This window comes from Aethalodelphis obliquidens, unplaced genomic scaffold (assembly GCF_003676395.1).
Source record: "Aethalodelphis obliquidens isolate GAN/ISIS:26980383/991018 unplaced genomic scaffold, ASM367639v1 scaffold31, whole genome shotgun sequence".
Lineage (NCBI taxonomy): Eukaryota > Metazoa > Chordata > Mammalia > Artiodactyla > Delphinidae > Aethalodelphis > Aethalodelphis obliquidens.
The window spans coordinates 7,617,707-7,641,579 of NW_020837975.1; the positions used below are offsets into that span (position 1 = coordinate 7,617,707).

The 23,873-nt window shown below is 43.7% G+C and overlaps 1 protein-coding gene across 9 annotated transcripts in view; it reads left to right on the forward strand.

Annotated features, from left to right (window-relative positions):
- Positions 1 to 3,982: 3,982 nt before the first annotated feature.
- ZNF76 (zinc finger protein 76) overlaps positions 3,983 to 23,873 on the forward strand; it is a 31,557-nt gene continuing 11,666 nt past the window's right edge. For 8 of the 9 annotated variants that reach the window (XM_027127030.1, XM_027127032.1, XM_027127037.1 and 5 more), the window contains exons 1-2: positions 4,214 to 4,320; positions 22,457 to 22,625. In XM_027127030.1, coding sequence (XP_026982831.1) covers positions 22,553 to 22,625 — 73 coding nt within the window. In that variant the 5' untranslated portion in view covers positions 4,214 to 4,320; positions 22,457 to 22,552. The other variant, XM_027127031.1, reaches the window with a different exon arrangement.

Genomic DNA, 23,873 nt, shown 5'->3' on the forward strand with positions numbered 1-23,873 from the left:
ATTCATGCACTCTCCATTCTACCTCCTCTATCACCATAATCCTTGTCCTACTTTACAAAAGAAAGGCATATCCCTCACCTACATTGAATCTTGATGCATGGCCTAGGGTGTAAAAACCTGGGGAGTAGAAGGAAGGGGTCGTTTTTTCCCTTCATAACAAAATATTCCCATTACAATCAATCTTCTTGTTTCATCTTATAAAATGTTTCCTATTTTCTACCTCCTGCTAGCAAAAAATGAAATTGTTAGCTGCTCAAACCATTATTTCCTAACAAAAAAACTTTCTTTTTTATTAAATACATAAGAAAAAGTTTGATCATGAAGTCTAAGAAAATTATTGGAGTTCTTTCTCTTTTTTTGTTACACGATTGTTATTTAGTTGTTCCCAAAAGCCAAACATAAGAGTTCAACACAAGCAGAAACCGGTATTTGCCAAGGGACTAACATGCCTTCTACCCTACCTTTCACTTAATAAATTAATGTATTCAGCTATACATTATATGGCATTATTCCAAATTATACAATGAGAAATAGTACCATCTTGTTTTTACAATTTTTATATTAATATTAGATCTATATAATTTTAATCATGACTGACTTTAGTAATCTATTTTATAAGCTACAGTTAATTTATTTCCCAGTGATTTTACAATATTCTTTAAAAGTGAATATTAATATATATTTTTTTAATAAATTCATTTTATTTATTTATTTTTGGCTGCATTGGGTCTTCGTTGCTGCACGTGGGCTTTCTCTAGCTGCGGCTAGTGGGGGCTACTCTTCATTTCGTTGCTGCACATGGGCTTTTTCTAGCTGCGGCGAGTGGGGGCTACTCTTCATTGCGGTGCACGGACTTCTCATTGCGGTGGTTTCTCTTGTTGCCGAGCACAGGCTCTAGGCGCGCAGGCTCAGTAGCATGCAGGCTTAGTTGCTCTGTGGCATGTGGGATCTTCCACGGACCAGGACTTGAACCTATGTCCCCTGCACTGGCAGGCAGATTCTTAACCACTGCACCATCAGGGAAGTCCCTTAATGTACTTATTTAAATTGAAGAATAAAGTCAGACTTTTTCCTGACAGAAAGTAAGTCTGATGTGAAATGAAGACTGGCTTTGCTAATTCCACAAATGGCAGGTGTTTTCTATATGGAAGTGAATCTGCATGTCAATATTTTAACAGAAAGATACTGAAAACATGTAATGATGAAAGAATTTTATCAAAAAAATTGTGTTGGCAAAGAAGTACGAAAATCAGCTATCTGATTAACTAGGTGCCTCTGAGTGAAAAGGTGACAGATAATTTAATAATTATTTTCATAAGACTGAAACATACTCAAATGACTAACAAATCCTTTTGCAAGATCAGTGGTTTCCAATTCTTTGCTTTTAATAAAGTAAAGGAGGACTCTATTTGATAGTACTTGATAACAGTATTTGGTAATAGGACACTTTGTGACTGTTGGCATGTAATTTAGAAGTAGTTCAAAGACTTGAGGGATATCATTTTAACAAATTTCTTCCTTTCCCAATTACTATGTAAACAACGTTTCTCAACGCTTATGTCTATAAAAATCAAAAACAGGTAGAGAATTGGTGTGGCACCTTATCTCCTTCCACCATTAGGTAATATTAGTCTGTGAATACCTGAACTAATTGAGGAGAAACACCATATTTCTCATTGAGATGCATTTTCAATAAAATTGTACTTTTTAGGTTTCACAAGTTATAAAAATGTGTAATATAGTGATGTTGCTTAATAAATCGTTGTACTAGTGATAACCGTAATGACAATTTGATTCATAAGAAAATTTTCAACAAAGCCTATGGTCACAAGCAAGAAGCTTAAATATATACTCAATTTTGTTGCAAAGAAGGTGATAGTGATCAGTAAAAGACTTTAAAGCATACAAATATACTAATTAGGATAAAGTTCTATAGGGGCAGTGAATGGAATTAGGAATTCAATAAGAAAGGGAACCATATAAAATTTCTTGTTCATATATTTTTAAATGGATGTTGGCAGACATCAAATATTTAGGGTATTTGGAGTCCACTAGATACAATTAAGAATGATGTAATGGTTTTAGTTTAAAACGTCAACATTTGCAGTAAGTCAGAAATTATATCCTCTACAAGTATTTAAATTTATGATGGAAAATTTAGGTATCAACTTAGAAATGAACAAGGGGGTACATAGTTCTTTAAAATTCTTATATGGAGTCCATTTTTTAAAATGTCTTAAGACCACCAGCCTATACATTATATTGTGGGGATGGGGTTCAAAGGAAGAACAGAAGTTACTAGAAATGATCTTCAATCCTCCACTCCAAAGTATCTTCCTCCCCAGTTCTCCCGAGTACCTGAAATTACCCATCATCAGAATCTTAATACTTCAAATTCAGACACTAGTTTCCCAGAGTTTTTGTTGTGTAATGGGAGAGGTGATTAGCCAATCAAATTAGGATCTGCAAGGAATGTGAGGAAGGACAGATGTATTTTTTATTATGGAAAAAGGTGGGGGGGGGGGGACGGGCAAACTAGTACAACCTGAGTTCTAGTCCCTGCTCTATGTCTAACCAGAAGTTTATGCTGCAGGACAAGCTACTATGTTCTCTTTGTATCTAGGTAAAATAACTTGTCAAACTTCCACCAAAAAGGAACAGAAAGAGGGCACCTTAAAGGTCAGGCTGTTTATTTCTATACCTGGAGATGTAGAAAGGATTAATTATATATAACCATAAGAATGGGCCATCGGAACTTCCCCGGCGGTCAAGTGCCTAAAACTCTGCACTTCCACTGCAGGGGGCGCAGGTTCGATCCCTGGTCAGGGAACTTGGATCCCCCATACCCTGCAGCGCGGCCAAAAAAAAGAGAAAAAGAATGGGCCAACAATTGTCACTGCCCCCCTAAACTGAGAACCTGATGAGAATTGGAGCCCCAGTCCCACCTCTGGAATTGTGCCAAAAGCAGTAAGATGCGGAACAGAGAATGTCTAAAATTGAAATGGAGGCTTTGTGGTTAAGCTCTTTAGACAAGGGAGGAAAGGAACCACCAATGGCATCTCTAGCTACCATGGGCCCCAAACACAGTACTTTGTAAATGTTTCCAGTTTATTGGCATACTTCCTTTAAAAATTTTTTTTAGTTAATTTTGGGGGGTGGGGAGAGAGGAGACAAAAGAAAGGACTTAAAGTCTAAAAGGGCAGAGAGGGAGAAAAGTTTCTCACCTCATTCCTCCAGTCACCCCAATTCCTCTCCTAAGAGGCAACGTTTACCAGTTCCTCATCTAACGTCTCTATTTTTAATTTTTTACCAAAAGCTCACTCTTTTACTTTTCCCCTAGGTGCCTGAAAATTCCCCAAGCACAGCCCCTCCCTAGTGAGAGGGGGAAACAGTAAAAGGGCTTGGCTTTGTTCACCCCGAAAGGAGCCTACAAGGGGGAGCAGCTGGTTTTGAGGCTGCAGGTGGGGCTGGCGGGGGAATGAGAGAACCGAAGAACACCCTCAGGGCGCCCTCCCTAAAGAGGCCAGTCCCTCACGGCTCCTCACGTCGTCTTTTTCAATAAGGAGCTAATAATACCCGCGTGGCTCATAGATCGTAGGCAGTGCCAGCGGACTGCGCACAGTAAAGCGCCTCGGGACCGTAAGGCGCAGGAGGCGCCTGGGGGCTCTGAGCCGCGAGGAGAGGGTCCGTGGCCCCGGTGCGGAGAGTGGCAGCCGCGAGAACGGCCTCCCTCACAATCTGCCCCTCCGGTCCTCCCCCCATCCAAAAGCGCACCTTCTCACCCGCAGGCGGCCGACGAGCCTCGGGGCCTCGGGCTCCTCCCGCCTCCCGCCTCAGGTGGACCGAATCCCTCGGAAGGACAGGTGGCGGCTCCTCATTGCTATAGAGACGACCCGGCTCGCGAGCCGCGCCCAGTCCCTGACCGGGGCGTCGTGACGTCATCACGCCCTCCCCGGGCGCTTGGCCTTGCGGGCTGCGCGTCACCCCGGCCGGGGGGCGGGGCGGGGCTCTCACCGGCACCGTTCAGAGCCAGGCTGCCCGGGCTCCAGCGGCCCGGGAACCGGGATAAGTAGGACGGCGGCCGCGGCGACTGGGGGTGCGGGGTGGAGCGTGCCCTATATTTTCTATACGGGTTCCGGGGCCCGGTAGAGGCGCGCCGAGAGGAGAGGAAAGTGCGGCGGCCCTGGAACCTGGATATGGTGCGAGGCAAGCTGCGCGCGGGCGGGCGGGCTATGGCGCAGGCGGGTTGCGGGGCCGGCGCTGGTGGCGGGGCCCGTTGCATGGCGGTCTGTCGGCGGAGTCGCCCTCGGGGGCTGTCAGGTTGGTGGCTGCGGGGAGTGGGTCCACCGTGCCCAGGTGGGAGGCCGGGCGGGCGCAGGGCCCTGGGAAGGTCCCGAGCCCGGCGTGCCCACCCTTCTCCGGCCCTAGCCCGGTGGCCGGGAGGCTGGACGGCGGCCTGATCCTCCCCCACCCCGTGTTCTGGCCCCCATCCCTGCCCCTCCATTCCGTCCTGTGACTCCTCCCCCATGACTTCCAAACCCCACCCCGTGACTGCGCCCGCCTCAACCTCTGTGACCCCCACACCCCACCCACTGACCCTAAGACCTCACCAGGTAATCCTCACTTCTTATTCATTGACTCTGCCAACCCAGGAATTTCCCCAGCACTGCCCAGGGACCCACCACCCTCAGCTCTAAACCAGTGACTCACGACCCGAGATCCCTACATCCCCCAAAACGTCAGTGACCCCACTGGTCTGGTAACCCCCTCCACTTCTACCCCGTGTTCCCCCACAAACTTGGTGACTCCCCCCAAACCTTTCCTGGTAACTCCTAAGCCATACCTACTAAAATAGTTTCCCACCCAGTTATCTTCTACATAACCCTCAGTATCTGATAATTCCTTCTTTGCCCTGTAACTTCATGATCCTCATTCCATGTGCCCCCTTCATCCTAAAATCACCTCCACGGACATCCCTCTCTGCACTCCAGCCCCCCAGTGTTAATCAGCACATGACTTACAAGTGCCCTAGCACCGAGCTGGTGCTCAGGAAGATATAGAGATGAATATGAAGTAGATATAGTTGGAGTCATCAGAGAATCTGGATTGAGTGTGTGGTCCCAGATTCAAGTCCTAGCTCTGCCACCATTGTGCTTTGGGAACCTGGAAAAAGTCCTTTCCTCGCTCTGGACCTCAGTTTCTCATCTGTATTATGATAAGGTTGGGTTAAATGATCTCAGAGTTTCCTTCCAGCTGTGACGTTCTGCAATTCTCAGTCAAGATAATATTTGTTTGCAATCATTTTTATACTCTGTACTCCTAACTAGAAGTTTGCTGTTGTAATCTCAGCCCAGGGTCCACTTGCTTCTTGAACCTTATTCCCTCACTCCTGCAACCCCCCTACACTCTTAATAGTCCATACCCATTTCCCTTGATCAGGCCTCATCAGTTAACATGTTTGCAAAGCAGGATAAAAGTGCTTCAGCTTGGGGTATTGATGTGATAAGAGATCTGGGTTCTAGTTTGACTCTGGCCTGTAAAGTATGGCACCTTAGGCACACCATTTAGCCTCAGTCTTCACTTCTCCTAGGGTAGGATAATAGTAGTGCTTGAGATAATGCATTCAAAGCATTTGGTACCAGGCCTAGCCCATGGGAGCCCTTAAGTATAAGCCGAGAAGCTCTTGCGGGTCTTACTGTGTCCTGGGTGCTAGGGAGTCAACAGATAATGAACACAGGGGCCACACTTTGCATTATTTTGGTACCCCCCCCCCCGAGCTCTTGGAATCACTGTCCTCTTATCTCTGCTGTGGCCTCCTCACTTCTCTGGGTTTTTACCCTGCTATCTCCTTAATGATGATTGGCACTTACGGCTGAGCGCCTACTGTGCACCAAGCTTTGTATGTGTAAACTGTTTCCCCTCACAACCCCAATATATCTACCACTATTTCCCATATTTTGTTTGTTTTGGTTTGGTTTTAAACAAATGAAGAACCTGAAACTCACCCGGATGAGTAGCAGAGCTGGGATTTGAACCCACAGTCTTCAAAACTCATTTGATCCATTGCTTTTCTTGCCCCTAAACCTACCTAGTTTTCCAGGTCACTCTCAGCCCCTTGTTCCTTATTTTCTAATAATTTCTAAGACCAACACCAACGCTTTCCCCATCACTTCTAAGGTTTCTCTTAACCTTTGCCCCATGGTTTGGTGACTTCCTCAACCCATTGTTCATGACTTTTGACCCCACGTGTCCTGAGACCCCTGCACCTTAATAACTCTCTTTACCCTTTGTCCAAATATCCTCTCACCCTGTGAGTCCTTGGAGCTCCCACTTACCCTAAACTTACCCTAAGGTGTCTCCCACCTCAGTGGCACTCTATCCCAAATCCTCTCATCCTGTTAAATCCTTTACCCCCAGGAATTCATATACATAAGAGATTGGAAATCTCTTGGAGTGTTACAGCTGCTTCCCTTCTACCATCCTCAGCCACATCCTGTTACTCAAAACCTTCATCTAAGTTAGCCCTTCATCTAGTGAGTGCTTCACCCAGCTTCAGTGAAATGAGCCCCTTCCATCCCAATGTGAGCCCATCCTTCAAAATCTATACACCCTCCCATGCTAAGATCCCTCCTCTTCATACCCTTTTCAATAGCTTGTGAGATCCTGCCTCTTAGATTCTGGGATCTCATAGCATCTTTCTCATTTTCATCAGTGATCTTTTCAAACCAGAATCATCTTTTACCTTATCCCCCTTCCTGTGCCCTATCCCTTCTCACAGTGCCTTTTTCCTTCCCTACTCTTATTTTTCTCCCTCACCTCACCTCATCCTCACCTGCATCCTCACCTCACCAATCTTGGTAGCATTGATTATGGTGTAAACCTTTCTCCCATCCCAGCTCTGCCCCTTCTTCCACTCTCCCTGCCACTCTCTCCTTCACACACAGCATGGCCAACCACACTTCCCTGCTTTGTCCAGAGAACTACACTTTTCTCTGGGAACCTCTGATAATAGATCACCAAGATCACAGTCCTTTAGGTAGCAAGAAGAGAGATCTTGGAAATCCTTCTGAATAAATGTAGCCAAGTCTTCTTGACACACTTCCACTCTTCTATCCGGTTTATGAAGCTGCTTGCTGTATATGCCCTCAGGGTAGAATGCTTTGAGTGTCAACACCAGTTAGCCCCATTGTTTTCCAAGCGCTGGGAGGACTTTCCAGTCCCCTCCCACCAGAGGACTGGATGGTGAGTAGCAAAATGTGACATTAAAGATCCACTTCCAAAAGTCTATTCTGTGGGTCACCGAATTCCCAAATTGGGGAATTATTGGGAATTCCCAAATTCCCAATAATATACTTATTGGCTGTATAGCAGTAAATTCAGCAGAGGGCAGATTTAGAGTTAAGGAAGGCATAAATCTTGGGGTCTGCAAATTTTGTGGGTTGATTTCTTTAAAAGGAGCTTTCGCCTTAGATTTGTTTAATGTCTCTTAGACTATAGAACATATTCTGCCTTGGATCTTAGTTATTTGGGTACTCTTCTCACCCAACACCCACCCTCCACCCCCACTGTGGTTTCCTTGAGAACAGAAGCTGGGTTTTCTTTATCTTTTGTTATCTTAATCCTGTCCCACATATTTAGCAGGTAGTCAGTGAATACTTACTGGATTGAATGAACTCATTCAGAAATTCTGCATCAGGTACAAACAAGTGAAAACAGCTAGTGTCTATATCTACTTTGTAGCTACAACAACCCTTCTCCCCAAATCCCTCCAAACGTGATAATGGGCAAGTCCCTTCATTTAAACATTCTGGAATTTAGACACTTCCTTTTTTAGTCATAGCTTGGGTGGGGGAATGGGTGTAAGTGCTTCTTTTTACTGTGTTTCTGGTTAGACTAGAGAGACTGGTTGACATAGTGGCTAGTATACAGTGGTAACAAGGCCAGGGTCTGTCATATGTAGACCAGTTCTCAAGAAAACAGCTAGATGAAATATTTAGCAGAGGTTGCAGAGACAATCAGAGAAGAGAAGAAATCAAAGTGGCAAAATGTTGGTAATTGTTGAAGTTGGGTAATGGGTTCGTGGAGTTCATTACACTATTCCTTCTACCTTTATGTATGTTTGAAATCCATAATAAAAAATTGGAGAAAAAAGAGGACAGCTAGGTGAACAAGTGCAAATTTAGCACTGTTCCTTGCAAAATACATCAAAACAAACGAGCTGTTGTTACTGAGTCAGTACTATTATCTTGGTTAAGTAGTATATTTAGTCCCAACCTATTTTTGACCTCTTCTGTTTGTGAGATATCATGATGCTAAATTCAAAAATTAGCACACTGCAGAAATGTATCATCTTGGCAACAAGCACCTGTGGCCTTGGTCCTGCCTTGCTTCCCAGCCCAGGTGTGGTTTCTTATGTTAATGGGCTGGACTGGGCCTGAGAAGAGGGAGAGATAGTGGGGGAAGTGAGGGAGAGATCAGAGCTCAACTAGGGTCTTCCCCTTCTGGCCTAAACCCTTCAGATTACTGGGAGATTCTAAAAGTATGGAGGTTCATTCATTCATTCACTCATTCGGTCATTCCACTAATGTTTGGTGAATATCTGCTGGAGGCCAGGTACTTTTCTCATACCTGGGGATAGAGCAGTGAATAAAACAGAGTTCCAGGACTTGAGGAGCTCACCTGTTGGGATGAGGCAGAAACATACCATAAACAAGTAAAATATATATTGGGAAAATTAAACAGAGAAGGAAGATAAAAAGTACCAGGAACCAGGATATTAAGTTTTAAGTAGGGTGGTCAAGGAAGGTCTTATTGAAAAGGCAACATTTGAGCAAAGACCCGAAGAAGTTGAGGTGAGCCAAACATTTATCTGAGGGAATTATATTCCAGTCAGAGGGAACAGCAAGTGCAAAAACCCTGAGTCAGGAGTATGCCTCGTATAGTCAAGAAACATGAGGACACCAGTCAGTATGGCTGCAGTAGGGTGGAGAGGAGAAACATAGCAAGAGATGTGGAGGTGGGAGTGGATTGGTGGTAGATCATATTAGGCCTTATAGGCCCCTGGATTTTTTGTGAATTGTGGGTGAGATGGGAGCGATTGGAGGGTCCTAGGCACCCAAGTGACATGATCTGACATAAAGGATCATTGTGGCTGCTATGTTGAGAATGAGTTGTAGGTGGCAAGAGTGAAAGCAAGGAAACTGATTAGGAAACTATTGCAATAGTCCAGGCAAGACAAGTTGGTAGTTTGTACCCAAGGTAAAGCAGTGCTAGAGTGAGAAGTGGTTGGATTCTGGATATGTTTTGAAAGAGGACCCAACGGGATTTGCTGATGGATTGGAAGTGGCATATAAAAGAAATAGAGAAGTTGAGGGTGGCTCCCTCATTTTTGGTCTGAGCAATTTAAGGATGGAGTTCGCATTTACTGAAATGGGGGAGCCTGGAAGAAGGATACATTGTAGGAAGGGGAGATAAGGAATTCACTTTTGAATATGTCAAGTTTGAGATGTTTTTGGACGTGAAGATGTTAAATAAGCAGCTGGATATACAAGTCTGTTAGACTTGCTAGTCAATTTCTGCCCTCCTGGGAACTGAAAGAACACTATTACTGGGCAAGAGACAAAGGAGTATGGTGGGAAGAACACTAGCGGCTCAGGTGTGAGACCCGGCTCTGCCACCAGGTAGCTCTGTGACCCTTTCAGACTCCTCTGGCAGCTCTGGCCTGTTTCTTCATCTGCAAAATGGTAGCTTTAGACTAGAAATGAGTTGTCTTCTCAGCTCCTCCTGTGTGAGAGTCGATGAAGTAGTGCATAGAGCAAGAGAGATAATATAACTGTACGTATATCTGAGAGGATGTTGGAAACTGCTGAGCTCTACACAGTGTAGTGGCGTTGGTGGTAAGAGGCCTCCCTTCCTTTGCTAAAGCAATACCCAGTTAGTGCCTGCCATGTTCTGGGCACTGAACTCAGGATCCGATGACAGAGAGAAGCATCCGTGCCCTCGTGGAACACTACAGACGAACCTCCTGGTGTAGCTTCACTGCTGAGTATAGAGGGAGTAGGCTGGAGTCTGATGGTCTGGTGCGGTGTTGGCCAGGGAAAGCTTGTTCTTGACCTGGGTCTGGGAGAAAACTACGTGGATGTCGGAGATGAGGCAAGATGGTAATCCAAGTGAGGAAAAAGTGGGCATCCTAGCTAGGGCTGGAGGAAGAGCTGGGGTGGTGGGACTCAGTTCCTTCCCTCCTTCGTTCTTTTTAATATTTATTTGGTTGTGCTGAGTCTTAGTTGCGGCACACGGGCTCCTTTGTTGCGGCTTGTGGGCTCCTTAATTGTGGCAGGTGAACTCTTAGTTGCAGCATGCATGAGGGACCTACTTCCCTGACCAGGGGTCGAACCCAGGCCACCTGCATTGGGAGTGTGGAGTCTTAACCACTGCTCCACCAGGGAAGTCCCCCACGCTCCTTCATTCTTGCACTCAGCATTTACTCCTCTGCCAGGAACTTCTCTTAGGGAGCTTATAGTTCTGTAGCAGATGAAGGGTTTCTTTCTTTTTTTTGGCCGCACTACGAAGCAGGTGGGATCTTAGTTCCCCAACCAGGGATCAAACCTGCGCCCCCTGCATTAGAAGCACAGAGTCTTAGCCACTGGACCGCCAGGGAAGTCCCTAGATGAAGGGTTTCAAATCTGGTCTCAGTTAGATCTAATTCACAATAAGTAGGGTTGATTTAGGATTCAAATTTGAGCTAAAGAGTTTAGTTAATTATGTGGCCTAGTAGTATTATTCATTTAGTATCTGTGGGCACATTCTTTGGTGCTGATTAAGCTGAAATGCATGCTCTCCAGGAACTTAAATTATAATCAGTTTAGCAGAAAGTAGGATGTGTGATTTTCACCCCAAGAAAGTTGAGTTTAAGGAAAAAAAACCTGGCAGAGTAATCCCTTCACTGCATCTGGAAGCACAGACGTCTAATCCTTGTGTCATTTAGATGTTGATGCTTATATTTTAAGGAGAGTCTCTGACCAGCTAAACAAGAATACAAGATATAGGGAATTCCCTGGCGGTCCAGTGGTTAGGACTGCGCACTTCCACTGTAGGGGGCACAGGTTCAATCCCTGGTCGGGGAACTAAGATCCCACATCCTGTATGCCATGCAGTGCGGTCAAAAATAAATTAATTAATTAATTTATAAAATACGAGATATAACCCATCTTAATGATCCAGTCACTCACAAAATTAGAGTGGATATGTAACTAGCATCTTTCACTTAACAGAATGGGAAAATTTTGTTCTGGTGAGTAATAAAAAAAAAAAAAAAGAACAACTGAGCTACAAATCCAAGTGCAGCTGAAGCCATTATCTTTTTTTAAAAATAAATTTATTTTATTTATTTATTATTTTTGGCTGTGTTGGGTCTTCGTTGCTACGCACGGGCTTTCTCTAGTTGTGGCGAGCTGGGGCTACTCTTCCTTGCGGTGCGCGGGCTTCTCATTGCAGTGGCTTCTCGTTGCGGAGCGTGGGCTCTAGGCGTGCAGGCTTCAGTAGTTGTGGCTCGCGGGCTTCAGTAGTTGAGGCTCACGGGCTCTGGAGCACAGGCTCAGTAGTTGTGGCGCATGGGCTTAGTTGCTCCGTGGCATGCGGGATCTTCCTGGACCAGGGCTCGAACCCCATGTCCCCTGCATTGGCAGGCGAATTCTTAACCACTGCACCACCAGGGAAGCCCTGAAGCTATTATCTTTAACTGGTGGCCTTAAGCTACTGACAAAACCTCAGATGCCTCTTGCCCTGGCAGCTGTCAATCAAGGTATGGAAATGTGAGTGTCCGAGTGAGGGTCTCACAAATCCTATGTCTCTGTTTTGCTGCTCGAAGTGCAGGGCCTACTTGGGCTCCTCACTTATAGTTCAGAAAGATCTGGGATGTTTCAAAGCTTCAGTGTATTAGACTGACACCAGCTGGAAGTCAGAGCGCTTCTTCTACTGCTTCCTGGTTAACGCTTGCCTTCCGTAATGCTTCATCTCAGAGAAGCCCAGATGTAACTTGTTAGCCTGGTACTGTTTCTCACTGCATAACTTTTCATTTCTTGGAAGTCCCTGCTGCTTTGGGATAGCTGATAAAGCATGAGACCCATGCAGTTAAGATAAGCTCAAGGAACTGGGAGCTCCTTGAGATTGTAGAACTGACCCAAGCCTTAGATGTAGAAGGTGTGGCAGCGGTACCTAAGACCAAAGTTCTCTCTGTCTGAGATCATCCTTTCAATCTAGGAGGTACTGTCCCAAAGCCACAGAAGCAGTGAGGGAGAAAAGCAGCCCCTGCTCATCTGCCACTTCAGCCAGACCCACCCTCTTGACCAGCCTGGGGACATACCAGGCTGGGGAGCCAGTATGTCCTCAGCTCCTATGTAGATTTGCCGTTGCTTCATGCTCAGCTTGATCAGGTTTCCATCTGGTAGTGAGAATGGCATCCATGAATTGGAAAGCTGAGTTTTCAGATGTGGTTTTGCTACAAACTGGTACATCATGGAATCTATCCTGTCAGCCCTGGAGTAGCCATGCCTTGTTAGGGGAGAATCATAGATATTCCTCTAGCCAACACAAGGAGTGCAAAGCTTGCTTTTAGACTTTCTTCTTTTATTCTTATATTTTTATTTATTTATTTTACATAGGTAACACATTCACAGGGCTTAAAATTTTTTTTGTAAGTGTGAAAGATATGCAGTGAAAAGTCACCCTTCCATCGCTGTGCCCGTCACTCAGTTATCCTTCCACCTTGGTTAGTAATTGCTTCACTGTCTTTCCATAGATTTTTTATGGCAGTGGCAGCATACAAAAGGCACTGTTTTGTACCTTGAAATTTTTATTCAATATATTTTGGAGATCTTCCATGTCAGTATGTAAGGAACATCCTCATTTATTTATGTCTACATAATAAGGAAGTTCTGTATTGATAGACATTTATGCTGTTTGGAATTTTTTTGCTATTATTACATGCAGGGATGCCATGAATAACCTTGGACGTGTGCCATTTTTCACACATATACGTCTACCTGTAGACTAGACATGAAGTTGCTGGGTCAGATGGTGTGTACATTTGTAATTTTGATTGATAACTGCCAAATTGCCCGACATAGAGCTTATACCAATGAATACTCCCACCAACAATGTAGGACTGTGCCTGTTTCCCCACAGCCTCAGGGACATTGCTTTTTCCTTTTTTTTGGCCGCAGCGTGGCATGAGGGATCCTAGTTCCCCGACCAGCGATCAAACTCGCACCCCCTGCAGTGGCAGTGTGGCGCCTTAACCACTGGACAGCCAGGGAAGTCACACAGGGACATTGCTTTGAGTTAAGAATATACAGACTACCTTCAACATAGGATACTGAATCATGGGGCCCCACTGTGACACTCTATTCCACAAGACACACAAAGTACCACACAGCCCAGTTTGAAGAATACCACAATGATATATTTTAAAGAGTAACTGGACCTCTGGTGGTTATAAGAGAAGAAAGGAAGAAAAAATCCTAGAGGAAGAAGTTCCCTACCTCAGAACTTAAATTGGCATAAATTAGAGGAAGAATAGGTATCTGTCTTTGCAGAACCAAGGAGGGATGAGATGCCAGTAGTATCAATCATAGGAAGGCTGTGGGGAGAGTAAAGGAGAACTCCCAGAGGGCAGAGCTGGGCAACCAAGCAGACGGGTTTAGTGTCCACTGGAGAGCTGCCTCTCAGCTCAATGCTGGTATCTTTTCATTTCAGCGACTTTTTTTTTTTTTTTTAAAGATTATACCCCCTCCTTTTAGTACTACTGTTCATTTCATTTTGGCCTCTTCTGCCCTCTTCTCACTTGGAGTTTAGGTTTCTGCGAGTTGGAACTGGATGAGTGTTCAGCCCCGTCTTTTTTCACTTAGCGTTGATTTGTTAACCCTCCTCCACTAATCCAGATGGTCTTCGTGGTTCTTGTCTGAAACGTTTAAACAAGCATCCTGTGCAAGTAGCTCTTGTTTTCTGTCCATTCTTTTCGTGGGATGAATTATGAAGATGAGGTGATTAGATCTCAGATCCTGAACCTTTCCTGGTGGGGTTAAGCATTGACAGATTGTTCTCTGGAGAACCTGGAGCCCCTATAGTGCCATTAGCAATGCACGCTTGCGCCCGCCTCTCCTGGCCTTGCCAACACTGTTGGTTCAAATTATTTTTTTTGTAATTAATAGACTGTTTCTTAGAGCAGTTTTAGGTTTGCAGAAAAACTGAACAGAAAGTACAGAGAGTTCCCATATACTCCCTTCTTCCCCAACCCCCCACCCCCAGTTCCCAGTTTCCCCTGCTAACATCTTACATTGGTGTAGTATATGTGCTACAATTGATAAACCAATGTTGAGGCATTATTATTAATTAAAGTCCATAGTTTACAATTATGGTTCACTCTTTGTGTTGTACATTCTATGGGTTTTGACAAACGTATGATGTCAGTTATCCACCATTACAGAGTTATGCAGAATAGTTTCACTGCTCTAAAAATGACCTGTGCTCCACCTGTTCATCCCTCCTCCCCTCGCCCTACACCCTTGGCAACCACTGATCTTTCCACTGTCTCTATAGTTTTTCCTTTTCCAGAACATCATATAGTTGGAATGATACTATATGTAACCTTTTCAGATTGGCTTCTTTGATTTAGCAAAATGCATTTTAAGTTTCCTCCATGTCTTTTCGTGACTTAACAGCTCTTTTTATTGCTGAATAATATTCCATAGTATGAATGTACCACAATTTGTTTATTGAAAGGCATCTTGATTGCTTCCAGTTTGGGGCAATTATGAATAAAGCTGCTATAAACATCCATGTGCAAGTTTTTCTGTGGACATAAGTTTTCAACTCATTTGGGTAAATACCTAAGAATAGGATTTCTGGATCTTATGGTAAGAATATGTTTAGCTTTGTAAGAAACTGCCTGTCTTGCAGAATACCGTTTTACTCTGCCATTTTGCATTCCCACCAGCATTTGGTGTTGTCAGTGTTTTGAATTTTGGCTCCTGTAATAGGTGTGTAGTGATATCTCATTGTCTGTTGGATGTGAATACTGTTACTTTGATTTTTGGTAATTTGATAAGTATAATATCATCATGATTATTCTTTCTTGTTCTTTAATTACTAATTAAACTTTTTTTTAATATTAGTGTTTTTTGCTTATGTGAATTCATATTGTAGCCTTATTTGTCCAGTGGGAATTTGATAATGGTTTTGGAGGTTTGTAAGTGTCTGCATGTGGTTTTCTTTTCTACCTAGTTTTTTCTTCTATTGTGGTAAAATACACAGAACATAAAGTTTGCCATCTTAACCATTTTTAAGTGTACAGTTCAGTTACATGTGTTTTTTTTTAAATTTACATTGGAGTATAGTTGATTTACAATATTGTATTAGTTTCTGCTGTACAGCAAAGTGAATCAGTTGTACATATACATATATCCACTCCTTTTTAGATTCTTTTCCCATATAGGTCATTACAGAGTATTGAGTAGAGTTCCCTGTATTATACAGTAGGTCCTTATTAGTTATCTATCAGTTATATGTGTTTTTAATATCACGTGTTATGTTTTATTTCTTTAGTATTTTCCCCTAATGTCGAGGTTTGTTTTTTTGGGGTTTTTTTTGCGGTACATGGGCCTCTCACTGCCGTGGCCTCTCCCGCTGCGGAGCACAGGCTCCGGACGCGCAGGCTCAGCGACCATGGCTCACGGGCCCAGCCGCTCCGCTGCATGTGGGATCCTCCCGGGCCGGGGCACGAACCCGAGCGTCCCCTGCACATCGGCAGGCGGACTCTCAACCACTGCGCCACCAGGGAGGACCCCGTCGAGGGTTTTTTTAAGCCAACTCTTCTTTTTGACTTGATTTTCTTATGCTTCAAAAGTCCAGAACTCCCTGCTTATCCTGGTTGAGATCTGGATGTTGTTCCATTTTGATGAACTGGTAACATAAATGGAACCTTTTTGTCCCAGGGTGATGTTTTAAATAACATGATGTGTCTAAATAACCGTGATGATCCAGTTCCTCCTGATGCTGATGGAATGTTTCGTTTTCAAATAGCCCTTCTCAAGCCAGCAGTGATCCCAGGCTGAATTCCAGAAACAATTGAGATGTAACCTCACCATATCTGTATTAATTTGCTTGTTGATGTAAAGTGATATCCTTAGGGTAACCCTGCCAAATTGCCTTTATTCTGCACTTTTCTTTTCATGGACTAAAGGTGGGTTTGAAACTCCCCCATGATTGCTCTGTTGAATGTTTACAAACTAAGGTGTTAAAATTCACTTAAACATTTGGCCGAAAATTAGATTTTTAAGTTATCCGTTTTAGTTTAAATGAATGCCATTCTGCAGTAAAGGAGTATGCATTTTCATTGCCCTTTTGGAATTGAAAATAATCCACTTTGCCTAAATACTCCCTTTTCTGTGACTAATTCAAGCCTATAAAATTGTAGTAGCCAAACAAGAACCGCACTACAAAGTACTTTGGGCTTTTAACATCTTCGTGCCTTTTGGAAAGAGGTGTTTAGCTGATGTTTTAAATATGTTTCTGTTATTAATTTCCTGTGCTCTCTTTAGTGTTTGGAAACCCACAGAACCAAGCCTGTTTCACTAGGCTTTTTGTGTGTGCATTGAAGTCTTCTTCTATAATCACAAATACTGAGTCATTTTACTACAGCTCTTCCAAATCCCGTTCTAATTTGTTTGCCGCTTGACTCCCTCAGCCTTCATCCCTCCCAACCTAATGTCGCTTTGTCCTCTCTGAGAAGTTTTCTATATTTCCAAATGAAGAATTATCTGAGTGAAAATTGTCACTTTTTTTTTTTCAAAGTTGAGCATTCTTCTCTCTCCAAGCAAATGTTCTGTTTTTCTCTTTTTTGGCTTCTCAATACAGTTGCCCTCTGGGCTGGCTGAGGCAGAGTACATAAAGCCTTGCTCCAACGACCAGGGAGTTCAGGTTAGCAGAAAATGATAGACTAGTGAACAGGTGCCTGTAGTCAAGGCGAAGCCCAGCCTGGGTGTGGATCAGATTAGATCTAAACCATGACAAAGTGGAGAAGCACAAATACGTGGCTACTCTTTCATTTCTCATCTGTCATTTCTCTTACTTTTCTGCTTTGGGGAGGCAATTTAAGCACATCTTTTTTCATAGAGAGACCTAAAGATTCTATGTGTCTAGAAAGTTTTTCTAAATGTTATCTCACTGGTAATTTAAATTTATGTTTACAATAGGAAACACATTTATATATTATGAAGCCATAAGGTTGTTTCCTGCATCAGAGCAAACAGTAGGTTAAGTTCATTTAAAAATGCAACAAACAGGAATTGGACTTGCTGCTAATTCTGGGAGTGTCCGACTCCCTTTTCATCCCTACCTTTTGTCATGCTCTTATTCCCCACTCCCCCCTTTCCGCCAGACTGGCTCTCCCCTATACCCAGCTCAGGTCATTAGGGATCTGGTATAACTTACACCCTCCAAGGAGAAAACATAGCAGTTGCCCCTGCTCCCCCGCTCCCCCTCCTCTTTCTCAGAGGGCCACGGGAGTTATGAATCTGAAATGTCAAGTACAGGCGGGAACTGCTCAGACCCAGCCATCCTGAGGCAGTCACAAGCCTCTCTTTGGCTCTGCCAGTGTCACTGTTGTTGGTTTAGTACTGGCACAGGAGGATTCATCATTTAACAAAAGAAAGGGAGAAAAATGGCAATTAGACACTTGTACATGCCTGGCAGCCGGAACCTTCTCCTCACCTGCCGTCGGGCTCTGTTGGAAAGCAGCTTCAGAGGTCAGGGAAAGGTAGGAGAGCAAGAGTAGACTGTTTTAAAGGTGTATATTATGAGGCTTAAGGAGGAAAACTGTATTTAGCCTGGACATGAGAACATGTAAAAGAGTGGAGATTTGTTTTCTTTGAGTCTAAAAACTGTTATTTTGGGAAATGTGGCTACCAGCTCTTCCCTCTTTCCATGTGGCCAGGTCTAGAAGAACTGGTTTTAAGTTGCAGTGGGTGAGATGAAAGCTAAACAACCAGTATTCAAGCGTTTTGAGAGGTGATGTTGCGTCACGGTGGGTTAGCAAAAGGAAGAAATGCACCAGATATTGAGAGGTATGGACTCTGCGGCCAGCCAGTCTGGCTTTGATCCTGGCTTCAGCACTAACTAGTTCTGGGACCTTGGACAAATTACTCCACCTCTAAGCCTCAGTCACCTCATCTGTAAAACGGGGATAGTGTACCTACTTCCTCGTAGCATTATTTTTAAGATTAAAAGAGTTAATATAGGTAAAGTGCTTTGAACAGCAGCTGACACATATTAAGGACTATATATTTGATAAGTGTTATTAGCACGAACAATGGAAAGAATTTTAGGGTCATTTGGACCAACACTTTATTTTACAGATTAAGAGGCAGTCACAGAAGATAGAATCGAGGTTAGAAGACTTTCTGCAGACTTCTGGTCCCGAGCTGTTGCCAGTACTCTTGGCTGTTTTAGAAATACCCATTACTTCAAAAGCATATCCCTTTTGGTTCCTCTTCCATCCTCTTCCTCAGAGCCAGAATTTCTCGAGTACTTCCTGTGTGCCATCACTGTGCTAAATGCTGACATATGTGACCTCATTTCATCCTTACAGCAACGTTTGAAGAAGGCGCCACGATTATCCTCATTTTTTAGAAGTAGCATCTAAGTTTCAGAGAGGTTCAGTTAGTTTCCAAGGGTACACAGCATCAAAGAGGTAAAGTCTGGATTAGAACCAAGGCTGACACCAGAGCCTGTGTTTTTAACCATGGCACAGATTTTCCTCAGAAAGTCTCAATAGAATACCGATGAGCTAAATCAAACCAACCATTGCTTCAGCAGTCACAGGGCCCAGCCATAAAGATCTGAGGCCATTTTGTAATCCCTTTTCAACCTACAGTCTGCTTTGTTTTCCGACCTAGGTCTCTCAGGTGTATTCTTATTTCTGACACAATGCTGTTTATATGAAAACAGGTTACCAAAAGAACTTCTCTCCCTGATCAAGAGAATGAAAGTTGAAGGTCCTGGAGCAGATGAAAAGAGGCCAGGACCAGAGCTTTCATGAAATAGGGACCATGTGGGGGTTATCAGGACTCTGGGCAACATTGGGGTCACTGCCAGGATCCTAGTAGACCAAAGAAGAGGAGTCAGATGTGGGAATTCCTAGGCCAGTGGTTCTTTACCTCCTTTAATCCCTGTAAGATTCAGATGACAGTCATGGACTCTCTTCAGAAAAATGTACAAGCTCACACACCATAAAAGTTTTACCAGGTGGCTTCAGGGTTCATAAACTCCAGCTAAAAACCTCTGTATTAGGCAGCAGAGTAGATTACTTAAGAGCCCACTCTGGTGCCAGATGGCCTGGATTCAAATCCTCTTCTTCCATTTATTAGCTGTGCAACCTTGAACAAGTTAATGGCTTGGGCTTCAACTCCCTCAACTGTAAAATAAGGATAATAATAGTATTTAATTAAAGGACCGTTTGGGGGATTAAACGAGTTACTATATGTAAATGCCTAGTACATGGTTAGCTCTCCAGCAGTATTCACTATTAGTGGTAGTAGTATTGCTATCCCCAGAGCTTAGCCCATTCAGTAAATGTTTATGGACAGAATGAATGAATAAAGATGCCAAGTCTAGGGTAGAGTATCCCAACCATTGTGTCACAACTGGGCCATAGTTTTGTCAAAATACTGATCCAATCAGCCCTTTGGGCTGCCAAAGCCCTAGCTGCTTGCTCCTGGCTTCAAGCAGCAGCATCCAAAGTGTGACATACAAATATCCTTCTCTCGGGGTGCCCTGATGTGAAGACAGTTTGGGCAGCACTGATTGAGATCAGCTGGCAGGTAGTGAGAACCAAGCAGGAAGTCCAGACTCCAGGTCCAGGAGAATTCTATGGATGGGTGGCAAAGAGAATCTTAACCCCTGAGCCTAGAGCAGAGGCTCTAGTACGCTCTGTACTACGGCAGACGCAGAGCAAGTGCTGCCAGTAGGACACTCCAGCACTTCCCTCCTGGCACGAGGACCTGGTAAGTCACTGAACAAGGAATTGTGGAGAGCCCACAGTGAACCAGGAGCCAGGCTGGAGCCCAAAGTCTTGTATAGGCAACATGTGTTAAAGAGGTAGTGATAAGTACTGAAGTAGGTGACTCCAGGATTGTGAGTGCCAGGAAGAGGTAGTAGCCAGGGCTGCAGGGACTTATAAGGTGACCAGCCTTGCCTGCAAGGAGAATGAATTCTTAGGGTGATAGGAAGCCACTGAAGAGTTTTAATCAAGGAAGTGGTAGATTTAGATCTGTACATAGACATTCTGACACAGTATTACAAAATGAATAGGAAACAGGTAACGATTTATTGAGGACATATGTTAGGAGGCTCTTACATTAGTCAAGAGGTGCAAGGTGATACTCATCTGAAATTAGGTACCTAGACTTGTCTATCTTTTAATTTTTTAAATTAAGGTATAATTGACATACAACATTACATTCGTTTCAGGTGTATAACATGATTCGCTACCTGTATATATTGTGAAATGATCACCACAGTAAGTCTAATTAACATCCGTTCTCTTAGCAACTTCCAAATGTGCATTACAGTATTATTAACTGTAGTCATCATGCCGTACATTACATCCCCCAGGACTTATTTTATAACTGGAAGTTTGTACCTTTTCACTCCCTTTACTCATTTTACCTACCCCCAACCCCTGCCTCTGGCAATTACCAATCTGTTCTCTGTATCTATGAATCCATTAGTTTTCTTTTTTAAGACTCCACATGTAAGTGAGATCATAGTGTTTGTTTTTTCTCTGCCTGACTTATTTCACTTAGCATAATGTCCTTCCTCAGGGTACATCCATGTTATCGAAATGGCAAGATTCCATTCTTTTTTGTGGCTGAATAATATTCCATTGTGTGTGTGTGTGTGTGTGTGTGTGTGTGTGAGTGAGTGTGACAACTTCCTTAGCCATTCACCTGTCAGTGGACACTTAGGTTGTTTCCATGTCTTGGCTATTGTAAATAATGCTGCAATGAACATGGAGGTGCATATATCTTTTCAAGTTAAGGTTTTTGTTTTCTTTGGACAAATACCCAGAAATGGAATTCATGGATCAAATTTTTAATTTTTTGAGGATCCTCCATACTGTTTTCCATAGTGGCTACATCAATTTACATTCCCACCAATAGCACACAAGGGTTCCCTTTTCTCCACATCCTTGCCAACACTTGTTTTTTTCTTGTCTTTTTGGTAATAGACATTCTGACAGGTATGAGGTGATATCTCATTGTAGTTTTGATTTGCATTTCACTGGTGATGAGGGATGTTGAACATCTTTTCATGTACCTTTTGGCCATTTATATGTCTTCTTCGGAAAGATGTCTTTTCAGATCATCTGCCTATTTTTCAGTTGGATGGTTTGGCTTTTTGCTATTGAGTTATATGAGTTCTTTGTATATTTTGCATATTAACCCCTTATCAGATACATGATTTGCAAATATTTTCTCCCATTTAATAGGTTGCCTTTTCATTTTGTTGATTGTTTCCTTTGCTGTGCAGAAGCTTTTTAGTTTTTTAGTCCCATTTGTTTATTTTTGCCTTTGTTTCCTTTGCTTTGGTGACAAATCCGAAAAAAATCATTCCAGGACTGATGTCACGGAGCTTACCACCCATGTTTTCTTCTAGGAGTTTTATGGTGTCAGGTCTTACATTCAATTCTTTAATCCATTTTGAGTTAATTTTTGTGTATGTTGTAAGATGGTGGTGTACCTAGACTTCTGAGGAAAAAGGAGGAAGCAAGAATGGCCCTACTGGGAATTCCCTGGTGGTCCAGTGGTTAGGACTCAGTGCTTTCAGTCTGAGGGCCCAGGTTCAATCCCTGGTCCAGGAACTAAGATCCCTCAAGCCATGTGGCCAAAAAAAAAAAAAAAAAAAAAAAGAATGACCCCCACTGATTCTGGGTGGCTGGACAGTTCTGGACAGTGGAACAGTTCTTGGGGTAGGGAACATTGTGTGTTCTGTTGGGGACTTGTGCTGTTTTTGATGCCTGTGTGATATTTACAAGGCTGGTGAATGGATAGATCTGAGCACAGGAGAGATGTCAGAATGGTCACAGAGAACCAGCAGCAGTGGGGTTGGCCGCCTGCCTTCAGTGGGGCTCCCTTCTAAGGGGAGCGAGTTTAAAAGTGGGTTTTGATTAATGAAATCTTACTTTACAATCAATTTGGCTGGCATGCTTCTCTTGCATGCTCAACCTTTAGAATTCTTAAGTGTGTATATTTTGAACTCTCTTAATAAAAACCAACATAGTTCTCTACTTTGAAAAATTCACCTCTTTTTCTTCTTGGCTGGCCTCCTTCACAGTCACTGTGTGTCCTTGCGGCAGGAGGAAGCCGTGCAGCTCATAATATGACACTGTCCGTTTTCTCAGATTTGTGACGCCAAAGGAAATCTCTGACCTCAGCTGTGGCTCTCAGTGCTGGGAAGAAGACAACTTCATGTCTGAGTGTACGAGCAGGAGTTTGCCATGGAGAGCTTGGGGCTGCAGACGGTGACCCTCAGTGACGGGACGACGGCCTACGTCCAGCAAGCTATCAAAGGTATTTCCGGGGACCTCAGAATCCCACCCTGTCCCTGTCCCAGAGTCTCACGACCATCCTGCCTTCCGGCCTGCTTGCCACAACCTGCTCTGCATGAGAATCTCTCAAGGTGATTGATGGAAAGGGAACTCCTTAAAATGAAATGCCACATAGGCAGGCTAGAAAATCAGACTAGCCTAGCTATAGGAGCCAAGACCTCTGAAAGGCAGTTTCCTGACATGTGGTGAGTGGTTCATAAATATTTCTGGAATGGATGAACACAGTGCTGGTTGTGACTTCCTGCTTTTCCAGTTTCTCAGTGCTTTCTAGAAGCAGTTCATTTTAATTTAAGCAAGTTTAAGCAGTCAAACTATCTTCTGAGCATCTACCATGTACAAGATACTCTTCTAGGTTCAGAGGGGCACCCAGGCATAGATCTCATGCCTTAGACCCCACTAGGGTGACCAGAAATAAAAATACAGGGCACACAGTTAAATTTTTTTATTTTATTTTATTTTATTTATTTATTTTTATTTTTGGCTGCGTTGGGTCTTCGTTGCTGTGCGTGGGCTTTCTCTGGTTGTGGTGAGCGGGGGCTACTCTCCACTGCGGTGCACGGGCTTCTCATTGCAGTGGCTTCTCTTGTTGTGGAGCACGGGCTCTAGAGCGCAGGCTAAGTAGTTGTGGCGCACGGGCTTAGTTGCTCCGTGGCATGTGGGATCTTCCCAGACTAGGGCTCAAACCCATGTTCCCTGCATTGGCAGGCAGATTCTTAACCACTGTGCCACCAGGGAAGTCCTAGTTAAATTTTAATTACAGATAAACAACGAATAATTTTGTAGTATAAGTATGTTCCACATACTGCATGAGGAAGACATGTATAAACATGGGATTAAATATTAAAAACAGTAACATAATAACACCAAGTACTAAAAAAAACTTCATTGTTTATCTGAAATTCAGATTTACCTGAAATTCAGATTCTCAAGGAGGGCGCGGAGTCAGAACAGAGCGTTGTTGAAGGGCAGGGCCTTCTGGCCAGGGACGCTCACCATCCTGACAGCCTCTTTCTTTCTCGCCAGCATTCTCAGGCTTGCCAGATGGCATGCGTGTCTTTCTTGGACAGCACTGGCCAAACACCGCCTCATTCCTACTCTTTATTTTGTCATTTCTGGACTCTGTAAGCACCGCCATCCACATGACTGCACTGTCATTGTAACATTGCCCTCCTTCATTTCAACACATTGTCGAAATGTATTTCAGGTCCCA